At 41.6% G+C, this 14,602-nt stretch overlaps 1 protein-coding gene across 1 annotated transcript; it reads left to right on the plus strand.

Moving 5' to 3' along the window:
- Positions 1–10,394: 10,394 nt before the first annotated feature.
- On the plus strand, positions 10,395–13,846 carry stc1 (stanniocalcin 1). The gene is made up of 4 exons (XM_070833286.1): positions 10,395–10,575; positions 12,419–12,561; positions 12,715–12,926; positions 13,546–13,846. Exons 1-4 carry the CDS (start codon positions 10,395–10,397, stop codon positions 13,844–13,846), a joined length of 837 nt encoding a protein of 278 aa, XP_070689387.1.
- Positions 13,847–14,602: the final 756 nt, after the last annotated feature.

Here is a 14,602-nt window from a genome sequence, read left to right on the forward strand (position 1 = left end):
GGCTCTGGAGGACATGGAGGCTGTACTTCAGTGAGGATGCACAGCGCTTTGACTACAAATCCCATTGCTTTCTCCATTATCCATCGCGGTGGTAGTGTGGTCAGGGTGTCTGCCATGAAACTAGTGGGCTGTGGCTTGGTGAGACGCTTCAAGCTCAACTTTGCAAAGGCAGGTCAAGGCTGCGCTGCGCAGGCCTGGATCACTGCCGCAGTGTATAAAAGTAGTTTATGCTGCCATTGAGTGAATAATTGTCCTTGTGTAATTACCAGCATTGTTACTATCAAATTCTCCACCCATAAGCTCTTTGCCTAATCCAAAACAAGTTATGTAATCAATCTTAAAAGAGCATTGGGAAAGTGAACCCCATACATTTAGCTCAAGCTACTCAGATACATAAACAGAGCAATGAAAAAGAGCAGATAAAGGAGACCGTTAATGACAAACAACTTGGCGCAGAGGTGGCTGCAGTATTGGACCTGCTTGTTCTTTGGATCCTGTGTCCAGTTCATTTGGGCTTATTTGTAAATAGCCTCTCACTTGTCAATTACATCTAATTACATGTGCCTTCTGTGATTTCACTAAAGTACTGTCCAAGTTCAATTTGTGGTCATCATGGTAGTTGCACTCTTGGGGGCAAAGTCTCCATCTCTGAGATGTTCATCGTCATCAAATACACTTGATAACATCAGACATCAGACTGATTTGGAGTTGATATACACTTATATAGGCATTCACATATTTTACACTTGCTTATAACTGGAGTTACATCCAGGTAAGATCTCTTTCGCCTTGTCTCATTACCGAGTAAGAGACTCCTCCTGTGCTGTTGATGTGTTTACCTTCACCGTGAGAGAGAGGCCAGCGATCGCAGAGAGCAGATGGTTTGCAGCAGAGATTGGATGTGTTTGTCTGCAAAGGAGATGGTTACTGCTTCCTTGTCTACACTATCAACAGTCTCCAGCAGGCATCAGAAACATGTAGCGGAAAACACAAGCAGACAGTCACACATTTTGCAATCCTGTCATGCTCAGCTGATGCCCTCGGCCCAACATGCAGTTACATGCACATCAGCTACGTGCATCCAGATTTAACAAAACCTTGTAATACGTTCAGTGACAACTTTATTCTATGTCCAATAAGAATGTTTTCTCTTGCTTTCTAGAATATCTGCGCATGACAACCACAATATGGTTCACATTAAGGGAAAGTGCATCCTCGGCACAGATTGTGCACCACTCTGTAACTCCACTGAACACTACTTTCCAAAAGATATTCCCTCATTTGCTGTTTTGATGATGGCGGAGGGGAGCGCTGTTTATTTGAAGCGTCGTTCACTAATCAGTGACCCTTGTGCCCCATCTGCATTCATTATTTTTCTCCACTTCCTATTCAGATTTTTTTTAATTTGAATAACTTTAATTTGTCTGTAGAGTATCACACTTTTGAGCAAGAACAATAATCAATGATGTTTTCTATCCAAAATGTGACACGGCACAGTAACTAATGTAGCCTACACAATGCATATCACTGCAAACACCAAGTTCATTACTATACATTACTCAAGATGTTTTTCACCATAAAGATGCACTGGGCATGGAAAATTTGGCTGCAGCGAAAGACAGAGATTGTGTATACTGCTGCCCACAGAGCAACAACGCCATAAACATCCTGGCATCTGGCTTAAGTTCCCATCATAAGCTACGCTCAAATTCAATTACCAAGTCAACATTCTCTGAGCCATGTTGAAGGGTTATTGATGGAGTGCTATGTACATAACCCTGATTAGCGATTACGCATAGATGTGATGAATACCGCAAGACCATTGAGAAACACTCCAACGTCATAAATTAAAACCACAACGATCCTCCAGATTTCTCGCTCTGTTCAGTTCTGGTCATTAGAATAAAAGCTGTGTATAAAACAAATTTAACAACATGGGAATTAGTGTGATGGCGAGAATTATGGCTTGTTGGTGTATGTGGGGATTTTTAAGACTTTATTTACTTTTTCAGCAGCATGTACACACACGCACACAACTTGGTGACAATGTATTTTCTTTAAATACTAGAAAAAAATTTAGGAAATTAAGATTTTTTCCAGCACACGTGGTACATTTGTCAAACATTCTAGGTATGCAGAACTTTGACACCACTTTGAACCTGATTGACTTAGTGAGTCCTAACTCTGCCTTTTGCATGTCACAGTAGACACATATGGATGAAGAAATCCTAGACTCTTTGCATAACCTACTTCATGACACGACTATGGTTAGCCAGGTTTCCCCGTTGTCTTATTTTTTTCCCACTAAACTACTGGTTCTTAATGGAAATCAGTTTAACCAATGAAGAAAGACAGCTAGCAGAAATGCTGATGTGTACGCAGACGGTTCATAGTTAGACTCATCCATTGTAACAAAATTGTACTGTATATATTATAACAAGATTGCTGCGATAAAGCATCACATCAACACTTTGGAAAAATTGCTCATTTTGTGATGTTCATATCTGACTTTTGTTGCAGCACCACCATGAGGATCAAATTGTGGTTTTGAGTGAGACGTCTCAACAGCCATTGGATGCACTCATTAAATGTCATTAAATGTGGTAGGTCATGTAACAAATGTTATGCATGGTAAGATTACTAAACTCCAATGGCAAACACGATTAACTTTACATGCTGATGTTAGCATTTAGCTCAAAGCACCTCACAGTGCCGTCAGCACTGGCTGTAGACGTATTTTAAAAGGAACCAGTTATTTTGAAACAGCTGTTGTCACTTGTTTGTTTTTGACCAGCCAACAAAAGAAACGAAAGTTGAGGCAGAATCAACTTTCATTATTCCTCTTGACTACCCTGCGTTTTTCTTTTCTCCCTTTTTTTTTCAGCAGGCCCCTCTCTATGACAACACGGTTATCTTATTGAAATTAATGAGGAGGCTAAATTTTTTACGCAGTGCTATTGTGGGTGTGAAGGAGACTTTACAACATTTGACAAAGAAAAGGATGCTGGGAGCTGTTGCAGGACTAATTCAAGATAGATGTGTACGACGGTGACTGGATGCCTGATGGGGAACTTATATGAGTGCTACCACAGTGCAGCTCCTATCAGATTAAATCTGAAATGTTATTAGCATGCAAATTGAAAAAAGGGGCAGTATTTCCTTTGGATTAACTACCACCGCCTGTGACAATATATAAGTGCTACACCATAGACCTTATCACACAGCTATGTGAAATACTGTAGCTGTATGAGAACATGCCCATCGGCGTTCAGAGGAAGGTCTCCTCTGGTTTAGTCATAGAAGTCATTAAAATGTGCTGTTGGTCACAATTTAAAATAGATTCAGGTACAAGCGTCACTCTGACACAGCAGAATTCATCAGAATGGATTAATGGATGTGACGCACGCACACACGCACACACACACACACACGCATACACACACACACACACACACACACACACACACACACACACACACACACACACACACACACACACACTCACAGAAAATGGAGAGCTCTTTGTCAGTGATAGAAAATACAGCTGGCTAAGATGCATGCAAACTGACCTTTGGTTTTGCTGCATGTTAATTTATTTGCTACCATTCTGTCCACTTTTCCTCTTTCATTGCATATCAAAACAAAAATGTCAAACAATATCAGAAAATAGAGAATTTTTGCAAAATGCTTCAACGCAAAACTCCCAGCAGACTGGGATATGGAATTGCCATAAATTCTGATTAAGAAATTGGTAACTGATGCAACATATATTTGAAAGTCATCAATACCAATTAATGTGCCCTTATAAATTTGATGAATTGCTATAAACCTAAAATCTCTTCTGTTTTTCATGATACAAACCTCAGCTACACATAAAGCTAAGCCGCTGCTTTTTGTTGTGGGAGCTTGTGGAATCATCCTGTCAGTTACAATATGAGATGAGCTCTTTGCATGGTTCATCTAGTTGCTTCATGTCGGCTGAGAGAATATTTGCGGTAGCTCTGAAATCAGCAGACAAGTATGTGTTGTGATCCCGGAGTCTGTGAGCTGTGGTAGTCGTTTGGCTTGCAGAGTGGAGTGGTGATGTGCTCCTGTCAGTCATCAAGGTGTAACTCAGTCGATGTCTTGTGTACTGGTCAGCCATCTCCCTTTGAAGCAGCTCTTTTAAAGTAGTGTTTACCACCACTGCCGCTGTAAAAAAAAAAAAAAAAAAGCTCAATCACTTGGGTTTTAAAACGGAGTAATTGAAAACACTTGTCTGTGTGAACGGATGTGGGCACCCCTCCGAAGTGTATTCCTGAGATGCCTGGGCTAGAGACAGATCCAGATGGGTCTGAACTGAAACCAGATGGCCGGGTGAAGGGACCATGGCCTAGGTACTACTGCATGCAGCATACAGACGGACTCCTCTTAAGGTGCAGGCGTTGTGATTTTGCTTGGTATGTGTGTGAAAGTGTGTGCGCTCGAGTGTATGCTTGTTTAAAGAGTTAATGCACAAATGCAAGTGCGTGCTCGTGTGATGGAAGAGGGATTACACTGATTATTTAAAGAGGTAAAACTTGTGGACTTGGTTACTTAATTTCACGACAAAGCTATATTTCATTAAGCTGCATAAAAATAAAAGAATCCACAATGTAACTCTGTTTCTTGAACATCATACTCCACTGTTGTTCTTAGTCAGATAAATCTGGCTGCAGCAGACACTTACAATGTGGCATTTACACATTGGACGGCTCCACAATCATGCGATGTTCAACTGAGTATGCATGACATTTGATATAAAAAGGTCTGACACAAAGAATAAATCAGCAATGAATGTGCCTTTCATATTTCATAGGGATCTCTGGGAGTGCACATTCCAGACATCTCCTGCCAGACACATCAGCTGTCTGTACAGCTCTGTGATACTTGCCTCAGATTTTCTGGTGATGAAACGGAGTATCTAAAAGTGTCAGTTACGTTTATCTACAGTGGATGTTGTTCAAGCAAAGTGCGAAGTAAATTTTCTGTTTATTGCATTGAAATCACTGCTGCTGCTGAAGCACTACCAGAGGATATTACCCGCCCAACACCAACCACACGGCAGGTGTTTCAAACGGTGAATGCAAAAGAGCGATGAAGCTGTGGGAATGATATTGTACAGTTCTCTGTGAATGGCTCTGGCCTTTGGGAAATAGTGTGGGTCTGATAAATTCGTGCATTTCAAATCTTCAACAGCATGGCTCACGCAAGTAGACAGTATTTATTTCCACCATTGTACTTCAAAAGCATTCCCATTTAGAAATGTTTCCAATCAGAATTAGCTGCTTGCAACAGCAAACTGGAGCAAAACACACACAGCGGACACACACAGTACCAAAACTACACTTTTTTGTCCTTGTAAAATGTCTTTGGGCTCCTGATCTGGGTGAGCAACATCCTTTTAATTCCCTGAGGAGACATTAGTCATTTCACCCTTCTTACAGGGAGGTAAAAGTGCTACAGAACAGTGGATGCTTTCAGTATCTCAAGGAGACTTCAGCAGCAGGGATGCTCATATGTGACAACAAAACACTACAAATCATGATGATGGAGCAGATATGCTAAAGCCACGGATGAACTCCGGTACTGAAAACCAAAAAATCAATTAAACTCAATTGAGGAGTCTCATAAGAATCACAAAATGCGACACGCTGACTTAAACTGACGCATCTGGATAAAAATACATCACTCAGTATTGTGACAGCGTAGACGACAGTGGAAAAACGAGAAAGCATTGTGGTGTTAACTTGATTTTATTCATCTTTATCCAACCAATCTGTATGTTGAGGTGGTGACAGCATGAATTCAGCACTGATTTTTTTTTTTCTTTGTGGTTTGGTTTCACTAAAAGGTAAAACGTGGTGGTAAAGAATGATGTGTTTTCACACCAATCTTAACAAGTGCTTAGTTCCTGTACTTCACAAGAGGACACGATTGTCCTAACAGTCACTGACACATCTAGTTAATAGGTGTTTCATACTGTCTCTGCAGTTCACATTGTCACAGGAAAAATACTGCATATAATGTATATAGAGAGACATTCTATAAAGTGCTCTTTTGCAATCTTCCATCCATGCTGTTCAAACAAGTTCATTTTACATTTCTTCATTTCCTTGATTCTTATTCCCTTTGCTTAGCAGGGGCTTAAGTAACTCACACCAGTGCTTGCAAAACGCGAAAACATTTGTAGCAGTTAATGTTTTTAATGAAATGTTTTGGTTCTAATGTTTCATGCTGCAGAGCTGCAGTGTGTTTTCATTCCAGCCTCCAGATGTATAGCCCTGCTATGCTACTCGTATTGGATACACGTTCAGGAATGCAGATCCCCTGAGTTTTTGCGTTATGTTCAAGTCATGCAGACATCTGTTTGAGGAAAAACACCATCCATTCAGCTACTACCGAGGAAGAAATGAATGTAAGAAAATAAACTCAAACATTACACCCTCCATTCTGGTGATGTGACAATGGGTATTTTGTCAGTCTGAATTGCACTTTTTCTAAGAACTGTGAATTCCACAGGGCCACAATAAAATGAGAGCCCACTACACAGCGGTGTCTGCTAATTTCAGCCTTTCTGAGTGGTGAATACTTACAATGGTAAACGTGTGCCCACAGAAACCAAATACCAGTCTGGTTGCTCCACTTCTGGTGATTCAATAGACTTTCCTCTAACAATACCAATTATAAGTGTGGTTTCAGTTACACTGGACAGGATCATTTGATTTATGGAGGTAGTTTTAACATTTCTATGTAATTAATCAAATTTCTTGGTATCCTGAGAGCTTTACAGAAGGGTTTGTATTTATTTCAAATCTTTTCTTGGGGTATAAAAGTGTCGTTGTCTCTCTTTAACCAATTGGGGGGTCTCGATTTTCGTGCGGCTGACAGCACTGCAGGGTGCCGTGTCTAATTGATCCCGGTTCTTTATGTCATTACTGTGCAGAGCTGCTGCCCACAGTCCACCTCCTGTTCAAAATATTTCCTCAAAAGTTGAGTGTTATTCTCATGTGAACACCACAAGCATCTGCAGCCAGAAACAAAACGCATTAACCCCCTGGCCAAGCATCACACATCAAAACGCACACAGACAGTTCTAAATGTAGGGGCAAACACATCACCATTGACTGGTTGTGCATGCGGGTAATGTGGTTGTAATTATAATCCTGCAGGATCTCTTGCATCCTTTCCACTTCTCAAATCTGACAAAACCTAAGATTTCCCCTCCATCCCTCCAGTGCACTAGAAACACCAGTGTTTGAAGGTGTTGCTTTACAGAAATAGCTCGTGTAAGTCATGTAAAAGTCCCTCTTGTGGACGCAGGTAGAGTAGCACTGTCCTTCAGGTGACATCTTGCCAGTGCTTTTATATAACTCATTATGTAAACTTCTTCAAAAGCTTTAGCACCGACATTAGCGATATTTGTGATTAATTTGCTTGTGCTTGATAAAAGATGAACCTCCCATTTATTAGACTAATTTCAAATCTCTTGCTCACAATGAGCAAGATTATATAATAATCATTATCTCATAATTATAGAGGAAGTTGCTGTCAGGCAAACAGCAATAATCTTAGGGCACAATTCAACTTAGATGCAAAGTGACCTCTAATCAGAGAATCAGTTCATCCACCTCAATGTAAATGAATGCAAAACTCTCGTTTTCACTGCATGTCCATTCTCTGTAACAGATTTGTCCTTTCAGTGAACTCTGCCCTCTATCTCCAGCACCTTGCCAATATTGTCTGTTATATTTATGAAAACAAGGCGAATCACCTCCTTCTACCTGACAAAGGAATTCATTATCCTTCCCCCCAGAGGACGCACAAGTGGTCTTCTCAAATGTGTTTGTGGTGTGGCTACGCTCCAAAAAGGAAGAGTCTGCAGTGATGTGCTAACAAGGACGAGACCGACTTCCAAACTCATGAATAAACTCTCAGTTCACGTCTTCAGTTTCAGCTGAGACACACCGAAGCCCCGCACAGTGGAGGGGAAAAAGCATAGGGAAGCAATAAATGCGAGATATTCACGGCAAGCATGAATATCAGCTCAACATCTGACTTAAATCTTACATTGTTCAGACTGGTGTTTGTTCAGGTTTTTTTTTAGGAGTGCTGACATAACCAATAAGCAAGCAGGCTGGTCTTTGACATACTGTTTTCCACACCTAGTTTGCAGCGAGAGAAACCAGTCATCACTCTGGAAACTCCTCTACTGTAACAGAAAGAGATGTTAAAAGTGAAAGTTTGCTTTGGACAGTCAAACTTAACTTTGGAACTATGGGCATGAGAGAAAAGACTGCGGCTGTCTAAATAGTGCCACCAAAGGACAAACCCTACAGCATTTAAGTAAATGAAATCACTTAGTCCTCTGGTGTCCTTTGAAAGACTCACCAGTGTTCAAGCTGACTTTGAACTGAATTCCAAAACATGTCTAACATGGAACGTATGCCCGTCAGGGACTGGTATGTTGATAATGATTGATTGTGACAGTAGATAACAGCTCATTCATTACGCTGTTACATTCATATTATCTGTCCCTGACAAAGATCATTGGTGCAGCTGGCAGGGGCCCATATTTTGGATTCCCCAGAAGGGATAAGGTGCCAACAGCTTGACATCATGCTCAACTGACAATGCTCCAGCAGAAATTAGGGTTATAGCACAATCACTGCCAAAGACAACCAGAGCACAGAGAAGAGACACAAAGAGGCCTCCTGTGCTTGGAAGGAGAGGTGATTTGACATAACATGCAAGGAGAATAGCACAAATCTTTCGCTGGTAAGAAAACTAATGAGGTGATCTACGCCTGGCCCACACTGACACCTGTAATGAGCTGTATATCTGATGGCAAGAGGACAAGAGGACAAGCGTGACATGAATCATTTTTAGAAACCTGGAAGTTTCTTTAGTGTGTCGAAGTGAAACAGCGATTTTTCAGATCACTGTTAAACATTTTCTTATGTTCTACACTCGTATTTTCAGGACAACTCAGCTTCCTAGTGTCTGATTCTGTCTGTAACAGTCAAGCGTTGCGCTGGGTGAAGAGGCGTGAGGCCTCCATGATTAATGATAGCTTAGAGTCCCACACATCATCCTCTGTATGCCGGCACGTGCAGCTGCAAGTTAGCGAACTCTGAGCCAACATTTCACTGACTTGGAAAGAAGAGAATGGAGAATTAGGTCAACAGCAATCATAACCTACACTGTATGTCAACAGCACAGGTAGTTTATCTCCATGTTACGCAGACCCGCTTAAATTAAAGCAACAATGGTGTCATTGGTACAGGAAAATGCCAGAGTGATAAAAAAAAATTTGAATATTCTGGGTTGATATTTGGACAAAGACATCCGTTTGCAGGGTGAGCACCACATTTGACTAAAATGCCTAATACACTTCAGTCTAATAGTGTGGGGAAGGGTTTTGCAGTTTTTGACATTAGGGACTTCAGTAAAACTACTTGTGGTGGGGAGAAAGGCTGAATCATAAAAGCGAGACCCTTCTCAGTGTCATTAATATTTCCTTTGGACCTCCACCCTCCCACCAAACCATCAAAATATTTGAAAACTAAAAAAGATAAAACATGAAAAAATGCAGGTAACAAATGTATGCCATTCCATTTATAGATAAAAGGTAATATGTATTAACAAAGCTCCAAGTGTGTGTGTGTAAGACTAAACTGTTGCTCCCAAATGTTTCGTTCTAGTTCAAACAAGTTAGCGACGTTTCATGCTGACCTTTACATTATGGACCAACTTTATACGACATTCACAAAAAAGCACAACTCCTATTTTATGTCAATTCGTTTTAGAATAAGAAAACTCATACATAAATGCATTTCATCTATAAATTAGAGTCTAGCTGTTGATATGTAATACTGTGTGTAAGACAGTGGGTGGTGAAAGATGATGTCCCTCAGTAATGAAGGGAAGAGTGGCTGAGGCTAAAGCGACACAGTGAAATTATACCAGTGGGAATAATGCATAGCTGCAACATATTATACATATAGATTGCAAAGCTGATTTAAAAAGTCTGTACAGGGTAATAAAAATATACTTATATTTCGTTTCCTGGGCTCATTGTAAGAAATAATTCCCAAATTCCTCATGCTGGCCGGTGTTAAATGATTTTATCAATTAGTAGTGGAGAGACCGGGACCACGGTCTTGAATGCTGCGCTCTGATTGGTCCAAACGCAGAACTCGTAATGTTCAGCGCTCCCATATAAACCCATGCACACTTGACATCGGTTCCATCTGTCATGCAAGTCAAAAGGATAGTGAGGAGTCCAGTGTAAAGAAAATTGCTGGCATCTTACTTGTAATAGCCCACATTTGTTCTCTTTCCGGCGCCGCGGAAGCTTTTGGAGCGTTATTCTTATGAATTACACACAAAGCAGGAGGCGCCTCCTTACATTTAGTTGTATTATCTGTGTTGAGAGGACGATGCCTTTGAGGACCGGACTTTTTCTCCTGATGGTGCTGAACGCATCTGCATATGAACTGGATCAGAACGAGTCCTATTCGCCCAGGAGAGCACGCTTTTCTGCCAATAGCCCTTGTAAGTAACACGCTGCTCCCATCTGCATATCTCAGAGTGCACTGCTTGCTGCTTTACACACCGTTTCCACCATGCGCAGCCTTCCCTTTGCTCGCTTACTATAAGGAGGGTTTTTTCCTCATCTTTTTAAAATTTGTTTTAAATGTTGTTTTGGCCTATGCAGCCTTTTCTGTCTAAACGAGCGCGTTGATTCACGGAGAAGGCTGCGGGATTAACGCTGTGGTTTTTGCCGGTGTCCTGCCGGCAACAGATGAGCATGGAGCTTGGTGCTGACACCTGAGAGTGAAGGCTGTGTCATGCTGATAGTGTCTTTCTCATGGCTTTGGCTGCTGCATTCGTCCCACTATTCAGCATTATAGTGGACTTGAAGGGGGCTTTCAGTGCTTAAAACGTAAAGCTTCCTGTGTAGCCTCCCTATCCAGCCCTCAAGTGAGATAGAAGTAGGCTACACCATTGTATTTATTCTCAGTATGCCTTCACTGTTTGCCACTGTGGCTGTGCCTTTTGGATAAATACATGCAAACCTATTAGTTGGCATTTCTTCTGCAAAATCCCCTTGTCATAATCATCAAGAAATGACTCTGCAAAGCATAAATCTGCATGGCTTCATTCAAATGTTGACTTTTCCTTTTTAACACAAAGGTACAGCCCAGTTACAAAAAGGCAGTGGGTAACAGCGATGCTGATTCCCTTCTGCAGGAATTGCTTCATCATCATAAGATTTGCAGCTCACTCTCTGCATTTTGAGAACAATCTCTGGTCCCTGATGGCAGGCAGACTTTATCTGACTGTGCAGGTCAACATGGGGCCCCAGATTCTAAGTCTGCCAAGTAGGCTTAGGCTCCGCGGTGACATTTGTTAATGGTTATTACAAAGGATTTGAGTCAGGCTGCTTGCCATCGCAGTGGATTCTTGGATCAAGAGTAAGGGACGCCAACTATCTGGATACACTGATTTACAGATTATGTTTTACAGCTCTGTCTTGGTGTAAAATTTCAAGTCAGTTGCACGGACTTAGAGCTATTCCTTATGGGAAAGATCAGTTTCTGGAAAATGGATTGAAGGACTGAATGATGCTGTAGTGTAGCTGTTTCATAGGTTTTACAAAGACGGGGATGGGGTTACTCGTGGGTTAATCAGCCTAATAACTGTTCCAGTCATGTGATGCTTCAGAAATGAATATGGCAGCCTTTTTCCTGAATGTGTATTTCATTATGTCGATCTTCATAGGATCAATTCTGGATATTTAACTGGCCTGTGACATGTGATTAGTTAATAGTTAAGAGTATTAAAGTTAAGTAAAGGTTTGGAGGCAGAGTCCTCAAATTCAGCTTGACAATGATGGCTTGTGTAAAAATTGAAGACAGAGGCTGGTGGCAGTGTGTGTTTGTGTGTGTGTGTGTGCGTGTGTGTGTGTGCGTGTGTGCGCGTGTGTGTGTGTGCGTGTGCGCCAGAGGTACAAGTGTATGTTTGTGTGTGTCGACAGGCATGCCAACAATTTTCAGGAAACTCTTTGGTATTTCTGGTGTCGTTCATCCAAGCTCTGCTGAAAAGAACCAAACAGTGGAATATAGGTCCCTGCCAAGAGAAAAGTGCAGTTGTGCCAAATAGTGTCTGAGACTCTCTGAGTTGTAAGGTGTCCAACCTCCAGTCAAGTCACTATTTGCCCAGAGTGACTGTTTGTCTTTTGTGAATCACCAAAGTATGAAAATCCTCTTTTGTTCGCCCCATTTTTTAGCTGAAACTCTGGCAACCCTTGTGTAATGAGCTCAGTGAGTGTGCAGTGATTCCCAGTGAAGCCACTGTTGGCTCCCTGCTGATGGTCCATTCTTTGTGCCCACAGCAGATGTGGCACGCTGTCTCAACAGTGCCCTCCAAGTTGGCTGCGGAGCCTTCGCCTGCCTGGAAAACTCAACTTGTGACACAGATGGCATGCATGACATCTGCAAGTCCTTCCTATACAGTGCTGCTAAATTTGACACTCAGGTATACACTTTAACTCATTTCACAAAGACTACGTATAGTATGCCATTCTGTCTGTTTTTACATGCACATGAGCTGTGTACAATGTTACACTTGGCTGTGACTGTCAGGGCAAGAGTGTGTGAATCACTACCTCTTTTTTTTTTTTTTTTACAGGGTAAAGCATTTGTGAAGGAGAGCCTTAAGTGCATTGCCAATGGCATCACCTCGAAGGCATTCCCCACCATCCGCCGCTGCTCCACCTTCCAAAGAATGATATCTGAAGTCCAAGAGGAGTGTTACAGCAAGCTGGATATCTGCACTGTTGCCCGATCGAATCCAGATGCTATTGGAGAAGTGGCACAGCTACCAAGTCACTTCCCCAATAGGTGAGCTCTTCCTCTGCTGTGTACATCTTACAGATTAAGGTTATGATCTGGTAGACACTGTGCACAGCTCATTAAGTGTTCTGAGAAATATATTTTCATTTCAGTATGTAAAGTTTGGGATGTTCCACAAGCTCTTTTATCACAGAGTTGATTAAGGTTTTCTTCTCCCATAAAGAAGAATTTGAATCATCCTAAAAATGACAAATATACATTACTGGCATGTTTCACATACCACGTTGACCCTGTTCTCTGCAGCACAACAGATGGCTAAATTTGCATTGATTTTCATATTTTGGTTACCACCAGCTTCTTACATTCTTTCATGCAATGAAAGAAAATGAAACAGGAATATCAAGTTTATATGTTCCTTTTCCTATTGTTGTTGTAATACATGTAAGGATTTAAGTGTGGGAGTGGATACAAAACTGCTACTGTAGGAGGGTGGAGCACAAGCTTAGTGGTGACTGGAGAAGGGATGGTGACTCCATGACATAAGACTACAGAGCGCGAGTGCAAATACATATGAGGATTTGAACTGTTACAGGGTGCGACATTTTTGTCCTTTCAGGATTTGAGCTCTTAAAAAGACATTCTGTGATGCTTTGTGTTATTGTCCTAGGTTTTATGGTAAGCTGCTACAGAGCCTGATGGACTGTGATGAGGACACGGTGGACCGTGTTAGGACCAGCATGGTGTCGCGGCTGGGCCCAGAGATGACCATGCTTATTCAGCTGCTGCAGAGCAAGCCCTGCCCATCCACTGCTGTGGCTGCAGCTGCCGCCATCCCAACTGGAGTGGAGGGCCGTGGGAGCTGGCGCTGGTCCATGGGTCCCCATATGTACAAGATCCAGCCTAATCTGCGAAACAGAGACTCTGCCAGTCATTTTGGCAAAAAGCGCTCCGCCAGTGACAGCTCCTAACTTCCACTCAGATTCAGAAACTCCACTCACTCCTCAAAACATCATGAAAGCTCCTCTATTCCCTAGGGGTGATAAAATACATTCCTCCGCTAGACTGGAAGTTACAGAAATATGCACCTCTAGGGAATGCCGGAATGCCCATAGAGATATTGATATCAGAGTTTGATTGTTGTTATATTGTATATCCTACACTTTAGGCTTGAGAGAACCCCCCTTCCATTGACTGTTTTCAAACGTGTCTGCTCACAATTAGTGTTGAACATGTGGCTGTTGCATCTGTGCAACATGGTCCTGCTCACTCCTCTTCACCTCCTCCAACAGAGATTAATCCTTAGACGTCTTATGATGACAAGAAGCAAAAAAAGGAAAGAAAAAAAACAACAAAAAAACAGCCATAGTGGTTCACGCCTCTAGAGCACAAGTTCGTACTTTAAAAGACAAAAATCTCATAAACCAGACATTTGTTCATGACTAGAAATCAGCACTTGGATTATTATTCGTTCATTGATAGGAATGGGAAATTATTGGTAGATGTATCTAATAATTCAGCGATGAGACCAGTCAAATTGTGAGCATGAGATGTGGAAGTGACTTTCATATCTATTTTCTGACACTAACATATAACAGTTCAATGTACTGTATACTAAGTTATCTGAGACAGCCATAGCCCTCTTTAAGAGAGTGCTCATACGGAGTGAGGTCTGTAGAGGTTTCATGATAACCTTTGAGAGGTTACCTTAAACTGACCAAAAAACT

The sequence above is a fragment of the Pempheris klunzingeri genome, chromosome 7, assembly GCF_042242105.1.
Source record: "Pempheris klunzingeri isolate RE-2024b chromosome 7, fPemKlu1.hap1, whole genome shotgun sequence".
NCBI lineage: Eukaryota > Metazoa > Chordata > Actinopteri > Acropomatiformes > Pempheridae > Pempheris > Pempheris klunzingeri.

What these genes read in the sequence shown, in the direction of transcription:
- stc1 (XM_070833286.1), top strand. Translation starts at nt 10,395, where the DNA reads ATGAATTACACACAAAGCAGGAGGCGCCTCCTTACATTTAGTTGTATT. An exon ending in CTGCTAAATTTGACACTCAG is followed by an intron (nt 12,562 to 12,714) that starts GTATACACTTTA and finishes TTTTTTTTACAG; the next exon opens with GGTAAAGCATTTGTGAAGGA. An exon ending in CCAAGTCACTTCCCCAATAG is followed by an intron (nt 12,927 to 13,545) that starts GTGAGCTCTTCC and finishes TTATTGTCCTAG; the next exon opens with GTTTTATGGTAAGCTGCTAC.